The 18713-nt window shown below is 42.7% G+C and overlaps 1 protein-coding gene across 3 annotated transcripts in view; it reads right to left on the reverse strand.

Annotated features, from left to right (window-relative positions):
- PHF2 (PHD finger protein 2) overlaps nucleotides 1–18713 on the reverse strand; it is a 121649-nt gene that overhangs the window by 30984 nt on the left and 71952 nt on the right. For all 3 annotated transcript variants that reach the window (XM_082211897.1, XM_082211898.1, XM_082211896.1), the window contains exons 3-8: nucleotides 16157–16271; nucleotides 14599–14759; nucleotides 8952–9093; nucleotides 7162–7348; nucleotides 4091–4253; nucleotides 2446–2533 (exon numbers count right to left, since the gene is read on the reverse strand). In XM_082211897.1, the coding sequence (XP_082068023.1) occupies nucleotides 2446–2533; nucleotides 4091–4253; nucleotides 7162–7348; nucleotides 8952–9093; nucleotides 14599–14759; nucleotides 16157–16271 (856 nt within the window). The remainder of the gene's footprint in view (nucleotides 1–2445; nucleotides 2534–4090; nucleotides 4254–7161; nucleotides 7349–8951; nucleotides 9094–14598; nucleotides 14760–16156; nucleotides 16272–18713) is intronic.

The raw sequence follows: 18713 nt of genomic DNA on the forward strand, positions 1-18713 counted from the left end.
AACACAACTGTTGTATGGCTGTGGTTTACAGGTGCTTCTTATCATCCAAGCTGTCATAAATCCTCAGCTGCTGTGAAAATGACCAGCGTAATGTGAAACAGAAGAGCTTTTTACATAGCATTTGCTGAATTAACTATCCCAAAATCCCACACTGTTCCTTGGAAAACAATTGACAAACTGCACAAATATACAGTGGTACCCCGCAAGATGAATGCCTCGCAAGACGGAAAACCCGCAAGACGAAAGGGTTTTCTGTTTTGGAGGCGCTTCGCAAGATGAATTTCCCTATGGGCTTGCATCGCAAGACGAAAGCCCATAGGGAAATGCTGGCGGTCGGGAGCAAAGACTTTTGCCCCCCGCCGGCCTTCAGAAGAGGACCTCTTCTGAAGGCCGGCGGGGGGCAAAAGTCTTTGCTCCTCCCCACCTGCCTTCCCCCCGCCTGCCCCGGGCGATCTTAAAATGCTGGCGGGCGGGAGCGAAGCGTTCGCTGCCGACCCCCAGCATTTTAAAATCTCCCCGGGACAGCAGAGAAGTCTCTGCTGTCCCGGGGAGATTTTAAAATGCTGGGGGTCGGGAGCATTTTAAAATTTCCCTGTGTCCCGGGGAGATTTTAAAATGCTGGGGGGCTGCCGACCCCCAGCATTTTAAAATCTCCCCGGGACAGCAGAGACTTCTCTGCCTCGGGGAGATTTTAAAATGCTGGGGGTCGGGAGCGTTCGCTGCCGACCCCCAGCATTTTAAAATCTCCCCCTGTCCCGGGGAGATTTTAAAATGCTGGCGGTCGGGAGCGAAGCGTTTGCTGCTGACCCCCAGCATTTTAAAACGCTGTTCCGAAGGGGGGGCGGGAACACCTGCCCCAGCCGCCCCACTTCGGAACGCTGTTCCGAAGCGGGGAGGGGGGCGGGGACACCTGCCCCAGCCGCCCCTCTTCGGAACGCTGTTCCGAAGCGGGGAGGGGGGGCGGGAACACCTTCTGAAGGCGGGCAGGGGGCGAAAGTCTTTGTCCCCCCCTGCCTGCCTTCCCAGGGGCTTTTAAATCGCCCCGGACAGCGGAGAAGTCCTCCGCTGTCCGGGGCGATTTTAAAATGCCGCCCGCCAGCATTTTAAGATGGCCCGGACAGCGGAGAAGTCCTCCGCTGTCCCGGGGTTTTTTAAAATGCTGGGGGTGGGAATAAAAGCCCTTGTCCCCCCCCCCAGCCTTCAGAAGAGGTCCGAGGACAGACTGTCCCCGGACCTGGTCTGAAGGCGGTTTCCCTAGGAACGCATTAATTGATTTTCAATGCATTCCTATGGGAAACCGTGCATCGCAAGACGAAAAACTCGCAAGACGAAGAGACTTGCGGAACGAATTAATTTCGTCTTGCGAGGCACCACTGTATAGCCAAAAGTGTACACAATGTCACATTTTTAACATTGGTGCAATTTATGAATTTACATGCTTACTTTTTGCTCTTCATACAAATACGTCCCAGGGTGATTCACAGTAGGAATTTACATAATTAATATACCAACAAAAACATATTAAAACAAAAGCATGCATAGTTAGAACTAAGTCCTATATAGTTCAATGGGACTTATTCTCAGGTAATTGTATAGGACTGCATTCTAAAATACCCATTCTTCGTATGCCTAATTACAGTTAATTACGCCGACGACTACTATAAACAATAATTTTGAATAGATTTAAGACATTTATGGAACAGAGTCTAGGACAATGGAAGTGGGCAGTTTCATGAATTTCATAAGCAGTGCTATTTTTCTAGAAAAAGAGGTGCCAGAACTCACCATGAACGCCTCCCTTGTAATCTTATAATGGCAATAGCGCCTACCTGAGAGGTACCAGAACTGAGTTCTGATGAGTTCCGGCTGAAAAAAGCCCTGCTTATGAGGTTTATTGATTTTTTAAAAGACATAGTTATGCTTACCAATATGCAAGTGTGCTTTATAATCATAACAACAACTGTGGGAATTAATGTTTGTTTATTTTCTATTACAGTGGTGCCCCGCAAGACGAATGCCTCGCAAGACGGAAAACTCGCTAGACGAAAGAGTTTTCCGTTTTGGAGGTGCTTCACAAAACGAATTTCCTATGGGCTTGCTTCGCAAGACGACAATGTCATGCGAGTTCCTGCTGGTTTTTTTCTTTCCCCCCCTTTTTCTAAGCCGCTAAGCCGATCAGCATATCCGATCAGCAGATAAGCCGCTAAAAGCCGCTAATAGCACTAATCCGCTAATCCGTCAATGGGCTTGCTTCGCAAGATGAAAAAAACCGCTAGACGAAGAGAATCACAGAACGGATTCTTTTCGTCTTGCGAGGCACCACTGTATTTTAATCAGGAAATAAAATATTTTCCAACTAAGCTAGTGGCACTCTTTGTTGCAGACCCAACAAAATGCACATCTCATTATAATATTATCAAATTGAGATAAATATGAACATCTTACCTCATCTGCATCTCTACACTTAGGCTATGTAGAAAATGTCCTGCAAAGGCTAAGCAGTCAACAGGAGTTAAAGTTGCATAAATCCATCCTGGAAAAGACAGAAGGGGACACATTTCAGCTTTAAAAAAGCAGAAGTATAATCACTAGCTTCTTAAATGTTTATAGTCTACTGCTCATTCACATTTCTTTTCTCATATATACAGTGGTACATTGGTTCCCAAACACCTTGGTTCTCAAATGCCGAAAACCCGAAAGTAAGTGTTGCAGTTTTCGAAAGCTTTTCGGAAGCTGAACGTCAGATGTGGCTGTCGGCTATTGTTTCCGGGGCATTTGCACCAACCAGAAGCTACACCTTGGTTTTCAAACATTTTGTAAGTCAAACAGACTTCCAGAACGGATTAAGTTTGACACTTTTGTTTTTGCTATTTATTTTGCATTTTTGTTTTTGAGTCTCTATTGGTTAATTTGTTTCTGTGACTGTGTGAAACCCAGTTCAGCTACTGATTGATTTATTGATTGTGTGACAGTGGAAATGGATAAAAGCCCCCCATCCAAACAATGACTATCATCAGTGCAGGTAAGAAAAAATAATAATTTTAGTTTTTATCATCGACAATATGGTCTTATTTAGTTTATAGTACAGTACATTGATTATTGCTTTCATTTCATGGATCAATGGTCTTATTAGTAATATTCATGTTAAATTGTTGTTTGAGGCGTTGTTTTTAAAAGTCTGGAACGGATTAATTCATTTTGCATTACTTTCTATGGGAAATGCATGCCTTGTTTTGAAACAGACATCCGGAATGGATTAAGTTTAAGAACCAAGGTACCACTGTAGTTTAAAGTCCTTTCTCTTGGAGAGTCACCCAAACCTCAAGGGGGCTTCCAGTGCTGACATTCCACTTGCAGAGCAGGTTTAGCTCCTGGAGAGGTGATTTTCTTCACTTCTTCCATCCTGCTGTAGTCCCCCCCCCCATGCACCTCTACAAATTTTACAACGTGATTCTCCAGCCCAGTAATGTGTACAAAAAGTGCACACAACTAAGGGAAAGTCTCCATAAAAATATTTTCTATAAGTGAAAATAAATGCATTACATCAGGGGAACTGTGCTATGCAAAAAAAAAAAAAGAGTGTATATTAGGCAGAATTACATACAATTGCATACAATTCAAGAGTGATGTAGCTGCCATTTATTGAGATAGTGCAGAAGTAGGACAGGGTGATGGTGAGTTTGGGGCTGCACTGACATAAATCCCTAACACTGATATTGGATAGGTGATGGCAAGGCAACTGCCCCATCACGCCAGCTACTCCCGAGTTGCTGCAGGCCAACACTGTATAAAATTCCAAACTACTGAGTACAGCCTCATGGGTGGGTGTTGCTTCTCTTAGCCCAGATTGAAGCATTCCCGTCACAAACTCGTTTGGTGTGTGTTGGTTGCATGGGGCCATTCAACCAACATTTGAAAGGTTACTGGCTTCTCATTCTACAGAATGCGTGTGTAAATGGCAGAACTTTATATCATTTCATGTCTCATATGGGAAACCCAGTAATAATAATAATAATAATAATAATAATAATAATAATAATAATAATTCCAAAACTCAAACTAACAAATGCATTCAATGCAGCATCCTCACCTGATGGGATAAAAAGTGTTTGTCCTTGTTTAACTGTGCATTTGTAGCATTTATCCACTTGGTCAGCGAAAAACATTTCACTGTTATTTGCCGCTGACTGCCACCGTTCATAGAGGGAAATGTTTGCAGAGGTTGGCTTGATGAGATAAAATATTTTTTCTCCCTGTAATGGAAAGAAGAGATGTTTTGATTATCATGCTCGAATAATGCTATGTAGTATGTCTACAGAAATATCTCTGTTCCACCAACAGCTAAAGAATAGTTTGTGGGCCTTTTCAGTTGTTGAGAACAGGCTCAGGAACTCACTTCCGTTTAATGGTTACAATTTAAGCCCTTCAGTGCTAGCCTTTGAGTCACATGCAACACCGTACATTTAAAGAGTTCTCATGCCACTTTAACAGTCCCTGTTTTCCCCCAAAGAATCCTGGGAGCTGTAGGTTGTTTATGATCTCCTAACAACACACTTAACAAACTACAGTTCCCATGATTCTTTGGAGGAAGCCATGGCACTTAAATGGTGCTTTAAACATATGGTGTGGATGTGAGTTGGCAAAAGCTTTCCTGTTTGGACAGGCCTTTGGCCTGCTGACACGAGTCATCTCCTTTGCTGCTTGTGAGGCATCACTGGTTTTAAATGACCACTGTTGGTTGTTGTTCTTGTTGTTTTGTATGCTCTGTTTTTAACTGCCCTCCTTGTTATTACTTATTTTATTTAAACAGACTTTCTCCAATATGCATTGTATACTGTCATTAGCTGCACTGGACATGGAAAGACAAGGCCTAAATTTAACTAACAAAGCAAACAAGTTTACAGTGGTACCTCAGGTTACATACACTTCAGGTTACAGACTCCGCTAACCCAGAAATAGTGCTTCAGGTTAAGAACTTTGCTTCAGGATAAGAACAGAAATCGTGCTCTTGCGGCGCTGCAGCAGCAGGAGGCCCCATTAGCTAAAGTGGTGCTTCAGGTTAAGAACAGTTTCAGGTTAAGAACGGACCTCCAGAACGAATTAAGTACTTAACCCGAGGTACCACTGTATAACATATCCTTCGAATTACAATGGGGTCCTCTGTCGGATGCGGTGACACAACCTTATTTTGCCTATCATCAAAATAAGTTAACAGAAGCAGGTTGTTCCTGGCTTTTATTCTGTAAAAACATGCTGTCCACCTTAAGCATGTGAGTTCAAAATATTGCAAAAAATAGATTGACAAGTTTGTAGAGACAGCGGTATTAAAATCAGAATTGTGTTTATGTGAAAAGTTTATTAGTTTGTGGCTGTTCGTATTTCTGAGGATATAAACACAGAAATCACACGAGGAAAGCTTTCCTATAGCGCAAGATGACTGACTCTTTGCCAAGACACAGTGCAGTAATAATATAAAATCCTGGTCCAGTGAGGAAATATGGAACGAGCCTTGTGCTCTGATTCTGGAATCCCTCCAGCCTCGCCTTCAGAGGTGAAAGAACCCATTCCAAGCACCTCCCAGTGGCACAGCAATAAAAAATGCTAGCACATTTGCAAAGCTAAGCAGGTTCCAGTGTGATTTCAAGTTGGATGGGGAACCGCATGTTGAGATTCCTGCCTTGCAGGGGGTTAGACTAGATTGATCCCCTTCAACTCTACAATTCTAGAATTTAACGGTTCAGTGGGAAAAGGCAAGTTATAAGCACCACCGCACTGACAGAACTATGGTTCAGGGAGCAAATATACATGTACATATTGAAGCTATAAGAACATGACATGGGACCTGCTGGCTCCGACCAAAGGCCCTTTAGGCTAACATCCTTTTCTCACAGCGGCCAACCAGGTTACTATGGGAATCCTGCAAACAGGACGTGAGTACAAGAGTGCTCTCTGCACTTGTGAGTCCCATAAACTGGTATTCAGAGGCATATAGCCTCTGAGAGTGGAAGCAGAACATAGCCATTGTGGTGGCACATATCCAATGATAGCCTTATCTTCCATGAATTTGCCTAATCCTTTTTTAAAGGAATCCAAGCTGATGGCTAACATTGCATCCCACAGGAGTAAAATCCATAGTTTAGCAATGCACTATGCTACCACCCTGCTTCTCTCTCAAACTGTATATGTTATATACCTCATACAGAAACGTAACACTGACACAAAATCTACCCCCTTTCTCATTCCCCATAATATCTGGAAAAAAGGACTTTATAATCTGAAAGTGGAGACCATGTATACACTTCTGTAACCCAAGAAAATCTTTAATAAAAACAATTAAAAAGAGAAAGAAAGGTTCATGGTCTTATACTAGATGTTTGGGGAAGCATTTGCAAAATGACTGCCCAAACTACATGTCAAAAACCACTGTTTGTTTCTGAAAGTCCTTAATACAGTGGTACCTCGGGTTACATATGCTTCAGGTTACAGACTCCGCTAACACAGAAATATTACCTCGGGTTAAGAACTTTGCTTCAGGATGAGAACAGAAATAGTGTTCTGGCAGTGCAGCGACAGCGGGAGGCCCCATTAGCTAAAGTGGTGCTTCAGGTTAAGAACAGTTTCAGGTTAAGAACGGACCTCCAGAACGAATTAAGTACTTAACCCGAGGTACCCCTGTATGTATTTTTAAGTCATAGAATCATAAAATCATAGAATCATAGAGTTGGAAGAGACCACAAGGGCCATCGAGTCCAACCCCCTGCCAAGCAGGAAACACCATCAGAGCACTCCTGACATATGGTTGTCAAGCCTCTGCTTAAAGACCTCCAAAGTAGGAGACTCCACCACACTCCTTGGCAGCAAATTCCACTGTCGAACAGCTCTTACTGTCAGGAAGTTCTTCCTAATGTTTAGGTGGAATCTTCTTTCTTGTAGTTTGGATCCATTGCTCCGTGTCCGCTTCTCTGGAGCAGCAGAAAACAACCTTTCTCCCTCCTCTATGTGACATCCTTTTATATATTTGAACATGGCTATCATATCACCCCTTAACCTCCTCTTCTCCTCTCCTCTTACTTTAGCAGCGGAGCTAAAATGGGATATTCAAGAAAAGAGAGGAATTACTATGGAACAGTGCATGATCAAATATGGAATAAAGCATCTTACTTTCAGGACATGGTACCAGGCAGAAGCGCCACCCGAGTCTATGTGAAAATCTGTGTAGCTGTCTTTCACGCAGATCAGGCAGTATTTGGTCACTTTTGGTTTTGCCAGCAAAGCATCATCAGGCCAATAATTTTCCGCCCAAGAAAGTTTCTTCACTATATCAGGAGACTCCACAAAACTGGACATTCTGTTTAAAATATAAAGCAAAAAAGACTGGAATGAGCTTAAAGTCAGCATTAGAGCTTATCTCTGTCAGTCTCCTGTTCCTGGAGAAATTCCAGGATAGTGATTTCAGTTTTCAAAAGTACCAGTTCTCATGTAGCCATCTCTCTCAAACACACAAGAAGGATGAATCAATAACCTTGGAAAACATCAAGTTAGCAGAAGTATAAAAAAAACTTTAGAACTTTTTACTGAGGGCGGGAGGAGCATGAGGTAAATGGGCTCGAAGAACTCAATGTCATATGGACTGAGTTTGTTTGGTTTGATTAATCAAATCTGAGAAAGATTATTTTAGGCTAAAAGATTACTTTACCTGGGAGTCACCCCCCTTTTCATCAATAGAGCTCATTTCTGAGTAGACATGCATAGAATTTGACTATTAGTGGTACTGCTCCATTCTCTCTCTCTCTCTCTCAATAAACCCGTTATAACCAATATCGAAACAGATTTGCCAAAATATTTATTACCCCCCAAACATGTAAATGTAAGAGCAAACAGTACTATCAGTTTTTTTCTGAATGCTTCCTGCGTACTGAACAGCTTTATTATATATTTTTCTTTTTAAGCATTTAAGGTGTGGGACCTTAAAACTAAAATGTTCCCGTTGTAAATGTACGTATCATTTACACTTCGTGTCAAGGCAGAATTTTGGAGCCTGTTAAAATGCCATGCTCTTTGTCGAGCACTACAATATTTCCTGGCTGATGATTAAATCAGCAGCATGTGAGGATTGTTTCAACGATCCTCAAGAATAAAATGCTTCCCATCGTTATTCTTTCAGCAGATAGAGGAAAAGCTGTAAAAAAAATACCTAATGAAAAATACCTATAATCACAGAGCTTTGAAATTGCTTTTGATCCTTTGTGTGGAAGGAAGGGGGTTACATTATTAAAACAATAAATACAGCCTAGAGAGCTATGGATACTACAAAAGAAATGATCTTGCAATTATCCTTCAGCCTTTCTATAATCTGCATTAATTATCACTCCTTTCTCTTGTCCAATAAGATGGAATTCTCTTCTAAAACAACCATTGTTTATTTTATTTTTGCCAGAGCTCATCATTTTCTCTGTTTATAAAGGAGCATTCTCCTGCCCCGTAATAATCTTTTTATGTCTATGTAGATTGCCCAGAAGTCCTACAAGAAAAAAGAGGTTTAAATTACATGGTTCAGCAAATCATATATTCATCAGTCGCCCACAAACATTGCCCACAGGAAAAAAAAAATCAGCAAACTGAAACACAATTGAATAATGCGTCTGGAAGCAATTTCGTAATCTGTAGAGGAAGGCCAAACTATTGATTCAATCATTACATAAGACATAGGTGGATTACTGAGGAATTGTCTTTGTTAATGCTCTAGAAAAAATAATGCTAGATATGCTGGGGAATATTCAGAATCTGTGCAGTAAGGCAGGGATGAGAAAACGGTAACCCTTCAAATCCTGTTCGACTACATCTGTCATTCCCCCTGACCATTCATTATGCTGGTTGAGGCTGAAGGAAGGTGTGTCCAGCAACACACCTGCCCATCCCAGGAATAAGGCAAGCCTGTCGTTCTATCTTACCTTGTATCTGAAAATTCCAAGTTAATTACATTGAGGACTCTTTTTCTGTTAGTGCTGTAATAGTAATCAACAAATTCCTTTAGCTTCATCTTGCAGTCCTTCTGTTTGGTGACATCGGTGACATCAACACTCCTTTCTGGTCCTGAAAGGGGGAAAAAAACACCAAGGAAAATGAGAATGTCAAAAAGGGGCCAATATGAGTTGCGGGCCGAGGTGGAACTCAAAGAGCATGATGGGTTGTCACCACAGGGCATGCCTGAGGAGAAAATGGTTCATACCGTCTTTCTGTGAAACTGTGCTGATGCTGATAGATAGATGATAGATATAGATAGATAGATAGATAGATAGATAGATAGATAGATAGATAGATAGATATAGATAGAAAGCTTGTGAGCCACTCCAAGGTTTGTTATTTATTTATTTATTTAAATAAATATCTATAAGCCAAACTTTTGTATGAAAATACAAGGCAATGCACACCATGCAAAAACTACAAAAATAAAAACATCAGTCAAAACCTCCACTGGTTAAAAGAAAACTCACATTTCCAAGGCCTGCCTAAATAACATTGTTTTCAAATGACGTCTCTAAAGGAAGACAAGGTTGATTCCTGCTGATCCTTCAGTGGCAGGGCCTGCCACACTAAAGGCTTGGTCCCTAGTAACCTCGGGGGTATGGGGAACCACAATAAGTGCCCTATCAGAAGATCTCAGTGATCAAGATGGAACATCAGGGATCCAACAGTCCTTAAGGTACCTTGAACCCAAGCTGCTTGGTGCTTTGTGAACTAACACACAAGAACCTTAAACCTGACCTGGTAGCAAATTGGCAAACAGTGCAGATCTCAGAAGAGCAATAGCATGTTTCCAATAGCCTGCTCCTGTGAGCAGTCTGGCCACAACATTCTGCACTAGCTGCATTTTCCAGAACAGATACAAAGATGCTACATAAAGTATGTTACAATAATCAAGTCTTGAGGTTATCAGCACACGAACTACTGCGGTCAGGCTATTTCGTGCCAGCTGGAGCAAGTAGAAAGCACTCCTAGTCATGGAAGTCATTTGGGTGGTCTATTCCAGGCACGGCCAACTCCCAAGAGACTGCAATCTACTCCCAGTATAAAAAAACTGGCAGTGATCTACCCACTATCATTGCCAAGAGTTGTTGAGCTTTTTTAGGGGATCAATAAGGAGCTTCATACCATGATCCACAACAAACACCCCCACAATCGACCAGTAGATCACGAACCACCTGTTGGACAGGGATGGAACATATAGTACCTCCAGACTGCAGGCCTGTTCTTTTAGAGATAGTACAGCGTCTCTAGCATCATGGCCAGTGTTAAAAGGCTGCAAACTGCTCTACAGAAAATGTTCAGAAAGTGATCCTTGGTAAATTTTCTCTAGTCTATTTATTTTTCTTAAAATTCCCAAGTTGAAATTAAAGCCACATCCAAGGATGAAATGCATACAAGCTTTCACCTTTAAAGTGAAAACACAGCTGAGGTATATTAGTGTATCTGCATATACGATCCCTTCCTGCAAAGCACTGCTGCAGAAAAAAAAATTAAAATACAAGGCAGCTGTCCCCACTGAGGTATCACAAAGTATTCTCCAAAATTGAAGCTGTCTGGACAACCCGCTTTAGCTCTTCGGCGTTCATTTTCTGGAACCATATGTATTGTCACATCAACTCCTTTGTAGCACAAGAAGATAGTGTGATGTTGTCAATATTTCCCCTGATGCCTCGGGATAAGGCCTGAACAGGCCTGGAAGTTGCATTGCTTGCTATATTTACCTCATGCTTGTAGGATTTAATATGAATCTGTGTATTCAGCATTTATTCAGTGGAAAATAGCAGAATGTAATCATGGCTGGTAAAGTAAGAGAAACATCACACTAACAGGGAGGATCAAAGCCTGAAAATGCCAGGTGGTTATCTTGCGTAGATAAGACGAGAGTTTGGCACACACATGTTGCTTTCATTTTATAGCCAAGGGGATATCTACAGTCAAACTCCCCTTTCTCCAGGAATGCTACAGGTGCATGACCCATATGCCAGTCGGCCTTGTCGGCACAGTGCAACACTATATAAGAGGAAGCCAAGGAGTTTGTGAAAGGAACACACTTCTACACAGCTACACACCCTGACACCCATATGCAGAAGGGATGAAAGCAGTAGGATCTTGCCTGATAGATTAATAGCCAAGCATAAGGCTAGGTTAGGCACTGTGCGCTGTTTCATGCCTTGTGCTTTATAGAAACCAGGTGCAGGAATTAGACTTCCTGCAGGCTAGCTTTGCCTGGCATCCCATGAGCTATGATTGGGCACAACTGGTGGGCTGGAGCATGTAGATTTACCCCACTGGTCTTTATGTTTCTTGCTGTACTAACCTGTATGCATATCTGCAAATGGTAATCCAATTCGGCTAATTAGGCTGTGTTTAGGCTTATTGCGCAATTTATGCTTGGATATGCTTTATGCAGTCCAGTTCCTGTGCTTTATGCTCAGAAACAGGCTAGCCATGTGCACTGTATGCTGATTTGTACTGTACAGGAATAAAGTGAGGAGCCTTCCTCCCCAAAGTGTGCTTGTCACCTCTGAATCACAAAGAACAGCTGCTCTTGGGCAGAACACCATACTATCTCTAGGCCAACTGATTGAGAAAAGGCTTCAATCTAGGATATTACTGATCATTCAGGAAGGAATGGCATTATTTGTCTCTTTTACTTGTTTTCCCACCAGCGTTTTAGTTATACACTTGGATTTTCAAATGTAATTTTTTTTCTTTTTTAAAATGCCTTGCTTGATTCATACAACCTTTTACATCACATCTTCTGCTTTCAAAGTATTCAAAATAATGTATAAATAAGCAGGGGATGGAGACACATAAAACTGTAAGTCATTATCCAACAGATTCTAGTACTGGCTTTTGAAAATAAATCTGTTCAGTTCTTTACAGTCAAATGTGGCCAATAAAAACCACTTCAGTTCAACGTGGGACTATGTGGGACAATCAGGATGTGCAAAAACACCATCTGCAAAGGAGAAGGTGAACTTGGGATGGATGGCTAAGTTTGCCATGGGAAAACCAGGATTCACGTGCAGAACGTTACCCAGGAGCATCCTGTCTGCCATTTGTATTTCATAAATTACTCCCCCCCCCATTTGCTATCCTTGACCATATCAGCTTGTTCTTCTAACAGCTGCATGTCCAGGGATTGGTCAGCGGCTGCAGCTTCTCTCAGCACTGTGATAGGAAGAAGGCCTCCTGGCAACACACAGCTTTTAAATGCAGAGCACCTCTCTTTGGGGTTGGAAATGGGCCCAAGACAGTCATGGGAAGCCTGTTGCCCCCAGTTGTTGTGGACTCTCATCAGCCCCAACTGGACCAGCCAATGGTCCTGTATGTGGGAACTGTAGTCCAGCTACATCTGGAAGACCACAGGTAAGCAACGCTCTCATGGTCTAGGTCAGGGGTCTGCAACCTTTAAGACAAAAAGAGCCACTTGGACCCGTTTCTGAAGAAAAAAAACCTGGGAGCCGCAAAACTCGTCATTATAAAAATTACTTTTTTGTCACTTTTTTATTTGTTTGACCCCTCAGAATTACTCCTCCTCATAGAAATAAATGTTAAATTAACAAGTTACCTTTGTGTGTGTGTGTGTTCTTCACTCCCCTTCAAAACAGTGACTAGCGTACATGCCCCCTTTCAATGCAGTGACCAGCGTACATGCCCCTTACAATGTAGCGGGCGGGCGGACGGGAAGGTGACGTCGGGACGGTGTGTGACTAACGCACGCACCGCCCCCATGCGACGTCACAGCCAGTACAGCGCCCATCACAGTGGGGAGTGTCGGGGCGCACAATGCGCCTCCTCCCCTCACTAGTATCCGCCCTGGAGCCACGGTAAAGGTGTAAAAGAGCCGCATGCGGCTCCGGAGCCACGGGTTGCCAACCCCTGGTCTAGGTGATCTAAAAGAATAGTGAAAAAACTAGATGCAAATAAAAGGTGTAGATGAGAAGAGGCAAATGGGTGTAGCTGGTCCTCATGACATAAAGGGATATCAAGGCAGCAGCAGACCTGGGATATTAGCTCCGCCCAAGGCATGATGGAGAACAGCAACAACCGGGAAAAGATGGACACTACATTTTACAAGGACAGGATGAAGCATCATGGACAGAATAATTGTCACACACAGGAAGAACAAGGATATAGTTTGAGTGCCTCACCTGTAGTTTCATAAATCATTTAATGTGTCAACACGAATAGAAGCTATTAATATTGCAGTTGTTGTATATGGGATTATTATTTTGACTGGAATGTTATTGAAATTAATCAGATTTTGGAACGCAGAAATAAAGAATATCATCAAACCATCAATTCTAGCATGCAGGGGCCACCTAAATTATATAATTTGGTATTTGAACAATTGGCATTAGTAACTGTATTATAATTTGGCATTGTTATAATGAAGCTATTATTGGACTGTAATCAAAAACTAATAAACATTATTATATTTTTAAAAAGGTGGCAGCAGATCTGTTTGTTGAAATGCAGGTCTGTTTGGATCACAATTTTTTAGAGAAAAAGTGGCACAGGTGTAAAGAAAATTCAACCCTTATCTCACTGCACACCTCCCAATAATCTTTCTTTCCCAGGCGCACTTTAGATATTGGATGTCAGTTGCAGTGGAAGGGAATGACAGCAAGGGAGAAGCTCTGAATAGGGGAAGATATTAGCAATCACGCTGGTCCACAAAGCAAAGATGGAAGTTGCTTCACTCCTCTCCCAGTCTTGCTGCTGCTGTGCGACCAGGATCTAAGTCGTGTGAACCTGGGCTCATGGTTTGTTTCTCTCAGACTAATCATGAGCAGTACGCCTTGGCTACAGCTTGCTGTGTGCTTGGAGCCACACAAACCACAAGCCTATCTTCACACACTAAGCCAAACCATGGCTGGGCCCAAAGCACAGCAGCAGGACCAATGGGGGTGGTGTAAAATGGCCACCATTCTTGCCCTGTGAACCAGCACACTTAGTTATTTATGCTATTTATTTATTAGTTATTTATTATTTATTTATTATTTATTATTTATTAGTTATTAGTTATTTATTTATGACAGTGTTCTGTGCAAGCACCTTTACCTTTGCACCCTTCTCTTTATATAAGAATGGGCCAAATCCAAGTTAAGAGGGCAGCCATTAAGGACTGTCATTTGGGCCTGAAAGAGAAGACTGTGCAGCAAATGAGGCATGGGGGAAACAGCAGCTGCAGGGAGTAGGGGAAAACAGTGAAGTTTGACTGAAGTTTGGGCTGAAGACTGATTAATGTGATCATATGGCTGGGAGGCAGAAAGGCTGTAGCTCACAGGGACAGCATCCAGGTTCAATCCATGGCACCTCCTGGGATAGCTTCCTGCCTGAAGCTCTGGAAAGCCACTGCCAACACTGGGCTAGATGGAGCAACACTCTGACTCAGTATAAGGCAACTTCCTATGTTCCTGTGTTCAGAAGTCTGGCTATCCAAGTCACTAGTGGTTTGTGAGGATGTTTACATGTTTTCCCAGACTGGAGAACCACCTGAAAGAGCCTCCCGTCAAAGTGCTCTCCGTGAAGTAGGTTCTGAACTCAAAAACAAATACGTACCAACATAGTTTTCAACATCACTAACATAAAACGTTGGTGCAGGTACAGATAAGCCCAAGCCGTCCTTCTTTGGGATGAGGATAGGCTCTGTGAATCCATTTTCTTCCAAATATTCAACTGTTAGTTGGCTTCCAGTCAGTTTTATTACCACGTCTTCAGCACTAAAAATTTGAAACAAAAGAAAGAATAATTCCAATATTAAAAGACTTTCACACCCAGTCCGTATTTTCTTTTCCTTTATTACTGATGAAGCAGGCTTCAGATCAACCTATGGCTCTCCTTATTAAGACACCACTGGTCTATGAGCCTCTCTAAGTCTTGAGTAATTCAATCAAGCAGCCAGACAAATATGAAGAACTTTAAAAGAATGGTTTGTATTTCTGTTATGAGCACATCTAGTGATGCCACCAAAGTTTATTTTTAACTGTGGCATGAGATACAGGTTTCTCCCACTTGTAACATTGCTTAGCTGCATAATGATCAGTCCTCATTTCCCCGAGAAGCTCTTCTCCGATTCAGAATGCAAACTAAGCTTTGGAGCATGTGCGAGGCAGCAAAGGGTCCTGGGATGTGTAGTTTTTTCAGAGTGCCTGGGCACTTGGTGCCTGGTGCTTTGGAAATTGCATGTGCCAGGGTCCCTTGTGTCTAGGTTACTGTTATTAGTATGCTTACTGGCTGAACATAGTCTTTGTCATCTGTGGTTCTGAAAAGCATCTGGGGGAAATGAGATATCTTAAAACATTGGGATATTTGATTGCAAACATAACAGATCCTTGAATCTATAAAGAACCAAAAAGTTTTTAGGATAATGCACGGCTGCCCTCTTCTGTGCTTGTTTTGAACTACATCTCATTTTCGGGACACCAGTGCCTTTCACATGGCAGCCAATGAAGATGCAAACAAAAGTTTAAGAAACAGATGAGCAAGACCACCATGTTGGTGAAAGCAAATCCTCCACATTGGTCTCCTAGAGGCAGGGAATTTTTAAAAAATAGTTTCTTTTTACTTCAATTTTGAAGCGGAAGTTTGGGCTTGGACATCACTGGATAATCATAGTTAGTATGGTATTAAGTGGAGACACCATAATAGTCCCATTGATGATAGGATAAAAAATATCTTAATAATAAGACAAACTGCAATTTTAATTCTGCTTGAAGCTTATTGCCGAATTACAGTAGTCTCTAGTATGGAAGCAACCCATGTTTTACACATTTTGTTCTGCCCACAGCCTATACTGCTTCCACTAATTGCTGTGGATCAATTCCAGATATTATGAAGCATGGTGGATACAAATCAGGCAAACGTTGCAGATTTCACAGTCTTGAATTCTTCAACAAGTAGGGTGAAAATTTTGGTGAAGGGATTGTAGATTTCAATGTGTCTCTGCAAGATATCATGCAGAGAGCAATTAGCTCAAGGTCTCTTGGATTATTGCCCACATAAATCTACAGAGGAAAACATGTTGGAGGGAAAAGAATCACCTTCTAAGCACATCCCCCCCCCCCAGAGTATGGTCTGCTGATAATAGCCCAAACATTGGCACCATTTAACAACTTACCTGGGGAATGTTCGACTTCGAAGTTCCTTGATGAATACCTGACTCCCATTCTGAACAGGTTTGACTTCTGTAGTTTGACCAGTGTCATGTTTGTGCCAATTTCTTTTCTTTTTCACTGCAAGAGACAGACATTGACAGGATTATGTATAGCTGAGGAGGGAGAAAATAATCAATTTGTCATTGACTTCAGACAAACAACGTGACAATAATCTCTTTGAAGACACAACAGTGACTTTGACATAAGGGGGCAAGAGACTGCTTTATTCCAAGGAGAAATCTAACAATTGTTTTCTCATTTTCCTCCAGACATTAACACTCAGGGCTATATGTCGCATATTGAACTCTGTTCATTTGGTAACGGGAAGCAGAAGAAAATACAAAGATACCCACAGAGCTATAGCTTCCATGTGTAAACTCCAGACAGAATTCAGACCTGGAATGTACCATCTTAGGATATGGGGACTGGGTGGGGGTTGCAAGTTTAAATACAGTGGTACCTTGGGTTAAGTACTTAATTCATTCTGGAGGTCCGTTCTTAACCTGAAACTGTTCTTAACCTGAGGTACCACTTTAGCTAATGGGGCCTCCTGCTGCCGCTGCACCACCGGGGCACGATTTCTGTTCTCATCCTGATGCAAAGTTCTTAACCCGAGGTACTATTTCTGGGTTAGTGGAGTCTGTAACCTGAAGCGTATGTAACCTGAAGTGTCTGTAACCCGAGGTACCATATGTACATCAAAACCCCTTGTCCATGGACAGTAGAATTCAGGAACACAGTTTTCTAGCTTTGAGTTCTCTATAGATTCAATGACTGACCCCTGCGATGGCTTGACAACCATATGTCAGGAGTGTTCTGATGGTGTTTCCTGCTTGGCAGGGGGTTGGACTCGATGGCCCTTGTGGTCTCTTCCAACTCTATGATTCTATGATTCCATGATGGTGAGCGTCCCAGATCAAATGCTTCAGAACAGGATTGGGTCAAGCACATTCCTCCTTAAAGCATGCTACAAGTAAAGGAAGCAGGCCATGCTTGTTCCAATCCTGGGAGCCACACATAGTACCTTCCCCTGCTCCAAGGCTTCCTAGAATTTATTCTTCCTGTGGCCTTTTCTGTGACCAGGGCATCATAGTTGGAAGTGGCCACAAGGGTTATACAGCCCAACCCCCTGCAATGCAGAAATCTTTTGCCCACAACCCTGAGATTAAGAGTCTCGTGCTCTACTGACTAAGCTATCCAGGACACTCCTCGCAGCTTACCTTGCCACAAGGGATTGGGACAAGGGCAGGAATGGCCCTGGGCACCTTCAGTCCCTAGCAGAGCATCTTTTCATGGAGACTGGTATGAAAATAATTCTCCACTTGTGATTTCCACTGAAGGGAAGGCCCTCGGAGGGCTTGTCATAGTGGGGATTACACTCTGCCAAACAAAGATGAGTGGTTTCCCTATCTAGGTTTCAGAGGGGGCTTAGAAGGTAAGACAATGGAGGGAGAGACAAAGGTTTGGCCCCTTTCAGGGCAAGCTATTTATCTAAGGCTTTTAAAAAGAGCTTTCTGATAGTAAAATAAGTATTATTTTGCTTCTTTAATAACTTGTACCCCACTCCCTTTCAAAAAACAAACCCAAATTACAATAAGATATACATGCAGCAAAACCAAATCCACAAAATATAGCCATCAACCAAGAAAACATACTAACCCCGAACCGCCCCCCCCCCAATAAAAAACCAACAGAAACAGTGAATTATTATTTTTTTAAAAAAGTGTGAAGACACAGAGAAAGGGAAGCAGCTGTAATGTATTCATAATGAGAGGATACATGTTTTCAACTGGAGGCTGTCCTAAACAAACAGCCTTTGGCCAAAGTCCTAAAACCATAGCAGGGCTTGGCAAATCTCAACTGGAAAAGCAATTCAGTTCCAGAAGGACTCTATTGCATGATCTCCCTGCGTACATAGGAAGTCGGTTATAGAACCGTCTTCACCAACATGGTGCCTTTCAGATGTCCTTCGACTCCAGCTCCTGTAACCAAAGCCAGCACATCTAGAGGGCACCAGACCAGCGAAGGCTGCTATAGAACATCACTATTCACTGAGGTCCCTGCTCTGCTGAATGGCTGGGGCAGCATTTTTGTACCCAACCCCCTGGAAAAAAGGAAGAGAAAATGCAGGGTGCAAAATTGGTGTGCCAGGTGAAGGGATGGAGAAGGTGGGTTAGTGAAAAGTCTCTCCTCTGCCTCCCAATGGTCTCGTTGCTCCTCAGCTCAGCAACCCACCCGCCTTCCAGGGACGCAGGATGGGTTGCACGATGCACAAGTTAAAGGGGCTGCGTAGGGTTTTGTAACCTGCTGACCCAGATTGGCAGAACAGCTGGTGAGGTTTTCTTCACCCAGGCTACGCTTGCCTGAGGGAGAGGCCCCTTGGACCCACACAGCACCTGCCAACCTACACTCTCAAGACATCCGTCCTTCAGTCAAGCAAGACCTAAGGTGGTAGGTGCAGCATGGGTTCAAAGCGGACAATACTGAAAGAAGCAACAAATTTGATGAGCACCCAGTGGC

Source organism: Podarcis vaucheri, assembly GCF_965113315.1.
Source record: "Podarcis vaucheri genome assembly, chromosome: 2".
Classification (NCBI taxonomy): Eukaryota; Metazoa; Chordata; class Lepidosauria; order Squamata; family Lacertidae; genus Podarcis; species Podarcis vaucheri.